We start from the raw sequence: 5648 nt of genomic DNA, 5'->3' as shown, positions 1-5648 counted from the left end.
CCCTTCTGTATTATTTACAACTGATAGTTTGAATTAATATAACAGCCATTTATCTTGGTAAAACGAAAAGTGTCGATCACAAAAAATATAGCATCTGTTAATATTTTTTAATGCTTGAATAGACGCTAGCCTACATTATTTCAAGAAATCATAGCTAGTTTTACAACCTGAAGAGTAAAACCAGCTATATGATTTGTTGAATTTCTAGAAGTAATAGCCTAGCCTAGGGTAGGCTATTATTCAATGGGAGTCCGGAGTCGCTAATAGAAAACAGTTTAAGTGATCACTTTAAAACATTAAGCAATTAGTTTCAGTGTAGCCTAATACTGTGGCTAACTGCAATCATGCTGTAGGCTAAAGTAAACATTTATGTTTTGTGGAAAAGGCCTTTTTTTTGTTTCCGTTTGCTATAAATGATTGGTATTTCCATAATAATCAAAATTACGTAGCCTATTTATTTTTTATTTAGTCGGATCATGATGATATTCATGACGGCTCTATTATCCAACGCTTGACAAAAAGAGCCTTGTAATTATTCCGCTATCTCATCCGTTGTAGGCCTTACAACTTGTAGAGGCTCTAAATTGGACGCAACATCTGTAAATGCCCAACACAGTCCCTTTCTCATTAATGAAGTAACAAGCAGTTTATCAAAAAGTCTTTCTTTCGAATTCCTTATTTAATTCCCCAAATCCCTCTCCGTTGGATCTCACGCGCGAAACGATTCTATTACGGCAATCAATGCGCTCCATTCAAACGAAGTCATTTTCGCCCATTTGACCCGTCCATGGTGTCGAACCAAACCGCGTGAAATTACCTCAAGGATTAATTTTCTCCTTTATCGCGCGCGCCGCTGAAAAGATTTCTCTTTTCCTTGTTTTACCCACGCTAATCCGTTTCATTATGACGCCACAAACAAGCAGGATCAATGAAGATGGAAACGACCGAAATGAAGACGGGTTTGGAGGCGTGAGGGGATCAGTGCTCCTATAACGCCCAACAAATTGTTCTAAACATCGCGCGTCAAGGACCCCCCTCTTGCAGCAAGTCCGTATTAAACATGTTGGCATGCGAGAACATGTTCAAAGGAGCATTAAGCAAAGGAAACCAATTTTCTCTCCAGTGCTATACCTCCAAGCGAGGTGCATAGACTTTTTTTTAACCCCCTCTATTTGTAGAAGGGACCACTGGAGCGTGCAGCCCACTTATGTTGGGATTTTTATGAGATTTTCTAGAATGCCTTAATCTTATTGTCAACATTATTAATGAATCGCAAACCAATTTGCTCGTAATATCTGGGGAATGCTCGCCACAATTGTAGAGGCACTGACCTGAAGTGTTTAGGGCGACTTTCTCTTTAACTCTTTTCTTACAATGCATGAATGAAGAAACAGACTTTGTAGAGACTAAATGTGCCTCTCTATTTGTGGAGAGTGTGTAGATGATTCATTGCCAATGTTCTGACCACAAAGTACACCCTAGAGTGCCAAAACACCTGTGAATCATCTATTTTGATTCAAAAAAAGGTAACTCCAGTAAATAGATGCAATTTCATTTTCAAAAAAAAAATTTTCAAAACCAAATTTAAACATTATATTGAACAAAAAGGCGTTATGTGCACTATTAATTGCATATCCAGTTTAATAATGTATAGGTTTCCATTTTTAAGACTGTTGTACTGACAAACTCTTGTCTTTTCAAAGTTCATTATGGCATTTTATTTTTAGTTAATGGAATTGTGCAGCATTTTAATAGCCCTTATGATGGTAACAGAGTTGACAAAATCTCAAGTCTCTTTAATAAATAGTCCTCCAAAAAAATGAGGAGAGAGAATAAATAATTTCCCCACAAAAAATAAATTGTCCATATTAGCTAAACAAGAAGTTGGAGAAACAACTGGAGACTGAGCAAAAAGCATGAAGAAAAAAAGCTGGATTTTTGTGTTAAAAATGGTAACTTTTTAAGTCAGTTTACTTGTTAACAAGGAACACAAAAGCAATTTTTTGTGTGTGAGGAAAGACCCACCACTATACAGTACAAACTACAGCATTTCAAATTAAGTATACACTGACAGTTCATAAATGCATGGTCAAATTTCACATGCATTCCCTTGATTTTAGCTCACTGGGCTGTGCTTCAACAACCAGCGAATAATCACGCTTTTCCATCCCGACAGCTCGAGACACCGGGGGTAGGTGAAAGCACTAAAGGCGCTTTGATGAGCCTCTCGTTTCCTATTGGAGCAGTAGAGTAAGAAATCACGGTGAAAAGGGCTGAATGGCGGGCCACTGGAACCCTGTCCCCTTTTGGTTTGCCTTAATTCCTTCGTCTCTTTTACCCTCATCCAATTAGTCCAGTGTATTAAGCGGTTTATCATCTCATAGCCTGCTATTCAGAGAAACAAGAGGAGCACTTTGCAATAGGGCCGGCTTTCCTTTTGACACCCACGGGTACTTACATATTCCGCGATGCCATGAATAATAGAGAAAGAATAGGGCACTAATTCCCTCATCAAAGAGAACCTTGTCCACCGCTTTGCTCAACACCACCATTCTGGTCAAAAAGACAGGCAATAAAGCTTAGCATAACAAAAACGAATCATTCTTATTAGCTTAGTGGGGTAAATTAATGCAAAGCCTCATCTGCATTGAGTGGCCCAGTTTGAAAACAGCCTCCGCGGGCACGACAAAAGCACGTTTACGGTTAAAGGAATGTCCTGTTGAAAGCCCCAGATTCATGCGATGACTTAATCTTGTAAAAGTGCGATGTAACGTTCAGGAACTACCTGCATCTGTTAAGTATAATTCCAAGCTTGGCTCACACATTAAGCTAAATGTATATATAGGCCTATATATGTTTAATACATTGGCAGCAAAGGCCTACAATGCTGTCTGTCATGCTGGGGACAAAAAGTAGCTCTTAAGTGTTGCTGCACTCTCCAAGGTCGGTGCCATTAGTCGCAGCCATTTAAGGCGATTTTTTCAAGCATGGCATTTATGGAAATTGACATCTGATGAAATGGTTTAAGACATCGTCTAACTGTCATTATAAACACATGGAATGAGCGAGTGAAGCACCACATTCTTAAACCCGACTCGATTTAAGTGGACTAATCTCCTCGCTTTCACACACTCTTGGCTTGCCATTCTCCAGGTCTTGAAAATGAAGCCTTCCATTTGGAGAAGTTAACTGGCCCTCTTCAAATGTGTAAATGTCATCACTCCCTGCAGCATAGTGAAATAAAATAACCAAAGAGATGGAAAAAAGGCAAATGTGAAAGTGTTATGAAATGCTTTTATTGGTGCTTCCGTATCAAAAACAATTAAGAATCCCAAGACATTTTCATTGGCAACGAACATGCAAAACATGCAACATAAGCTGCCAGGCGCAGATCGAGCGATCTAATAAATTCACAACATACCAGCTGAGAGCAGTTCAAACATGAGTTCAATTGTTCGAAACTCCAGAAATCACTGGCTACCTCTGTATCATTGGCTAATTGCTGTGCTGTTAAAGATGAAGGGGGTGGTAGAGAAGTCATTACTGAACTAAGACCCCTTCAAACCGCTACAAGCCCCCCCCCATGAACTTGCCTGTCATTACCCCTGATTGTTATCTCTAAAAACCCTGTGTGTGGTGCTAACGGGGGAGTGGGGGGCTGGGTTGTGTTGAGAGTGTCTTTAGCCCCTTATCATGGCCATTTTACCACAGATTCATCATCGATTAGACCTGGACAAAGGCTAAATTGGATGGGATACAAGAACACAGATTAGAGTGAGAGACAGGTGCTCAAACATGGAAAGGTTTGGTGATTACATGCAGATTGACTCTGAGCTCGTCACCTTTGACCTTAATTCACGCCTAAGACGTCAGCCACAAAAACTCTGTCAGGGATTACAAATGTAAAGCAAGTGAGCTAGAAAATGGAATAGATTACAAAATCACAAGGTGTATTTACAGCAGACAGGAATTAAAATGAAAATATAACATTGTACGGCTTCTGTTGGTGGGCAGAAAGGCATAAATATTATGCCATATCGGATTACCCAGGACTGCTTTGGGACAGTTGGTCAGTACTTGAGGGATATAAAGGCCTGGAAAAGTTTGGCGAGGTTGACCTCAGAGTATCCGCTGGTGGCGAGGTGGTTGTCTATTACATCCTTCAGCATTTTGTACACTTCCATTTCTCCTTTCCAGCCATTCTTGAATCTCACTGAGAAGAGAACCAAATAATACATTAATAATCACCAGACTGTTCAGACTTTTTGATGCCAGGGAGCCCCAAATATCATGATCCCCTCACAAAGGACCCTTTCCTTAATATATAAAGCCATCTATATATTTTCAATCCATAAACATCCATTTATACTGTATAAAAATGCTCATAAATGATGGAAAATGATTAATAGAAAAATAAACGAATAAATATATTTTTAATATTTATAATAATAACAACAACAACAAAAAATATAATAATACTAATAGTCATATAATTTCTTAAGCTCAAATTGTGTTTTTATGAGGTCATGGTTAAAGTTTGCATGGTTAACACGGTATTGTACAGCCGGTCTTTAGAAAGTAAAAGGTAAAAATATTATCACTACAAGTGTGACACGTCCCCAAACATACATTTGATCACAAATATTTTTTTATCCAAATTTTTATTTTCTCCCACCTACATGCCATTAGAAAAAATAAAATAAAATAACGCAACAGACAGGGCTGGATTGGATCCATAACGAGTCAAAACTGATTCGAAAAGAAAAATATCAGTCATAATATCGAACTATGCTCACGGACATGTGCTTGGAGAGGTCTATCAAGTATCATTTCAAATGAAAGTCTTTGAGAATCGATAAGAAACCAGCAATCCAGACAGTTTGAGGGTAGAGCGCTGGCGAGAGGGGCTAGGTGTCGGCAGAAGCTAAATAGACTCTTCTGCCAGGGGTCCACGAGGTCATGCAATCGGGTCGATATCCAAGGTCATTTATCCCATCAGGAGGGCCTTCAATACCATAGAGACGATAGAGGAGTCACTGGCAGGATAGCAGGACTGAATGCGAATTACAGACTAAATCAAAAGCCTTTAACCAAAGACTTTTGTTAAAAGCGAGTCTTTGCTTTGAGAAGAGGAGATCCAGCCAAGAAGAGCATTTACATGAATGTTCCTTGAGAATATGTAAATGCTCGGACTAAAATTCATATGACAAAACGTGTTTATGCTTGAAAGACTAATGAATCTGTGCCCCTAAATGTTGTTGAGCCCCCAAATGGTGGTCTAAGACTCCATCACAGTCCATTTCCATTAGCAGGTGTAGTAGAAACAGATTACAGAGTCAATCGCAGAAAATGGCCAAACATGAACATCAAAAAATGGGGAATAGTATTCCAAACGCACCATCTGCGGAGCCAGTTACCATTATCACTTGTGCATTTTTACCTCCAGCAGAAGAAAGAGATGGTGAAAGAAAACAGAATGCTGGCACATAGAATAGGGAGAGGGGGACTATTTACCTGAGGAACGAAAAAAAGGGGGGCTGGAGAAAGATGATGATGCATGATCAAGGGAAAGCAATCATGTCATCATTTTTGAAAGGTGGGAGAAAATAATTTTTTTCTCTTTCCCTCTTTCTCCTCTCCTCTTCTTC

At 39.2% G+C, this 5648-nt stretch overlaps 1 protein-coding gene across 2 annotated transcripts in view; it reads right to left on the bottom strand.

Moving 5' to 3' along the window:
- Positions 1-3274: 3274 nt before the first annotated feature.
- Positions 3275-5648, bottom strand: part of pola1 (polymerase (DNA directed), alpha 1) — a 58034-nt gene continuing 55660 nt past the window's right edge. For both annotated transcript variants that reach the window (XM_077244755.1, XM_077244756.1), the window contains one exon: positions 3275-4213. In XM_077244755.1, coding sequence (XP_077100870.1) covers positions 4071-4213 — 143 coding nt within the window. In that variant the 3' untranslated portion in view covers positions 3275-4070. The remainder of the gene's footprint in view (positions 4214-5648) is intronic.

This window comes from Siphateles boraxobius, unplaced genomic scaffold (assembly GCF_051911475.1).
Source record: "Siphateles boraxobius isolate OS27281-9 unplaced genomic scaffold, OSU_SipBor_1 26, whole genome shotgun sequence".
NCBI lineage: Eukaryota > Metazoa > Chordata > Actinopteri > Cypriniformes > Leuciscidae > Siphateles > Siphateles boraxobius.
Note: the sequence above shows the minus strand (reverse complement) of the source record. Positions and strands in the feature narration are given on the sequence as shown.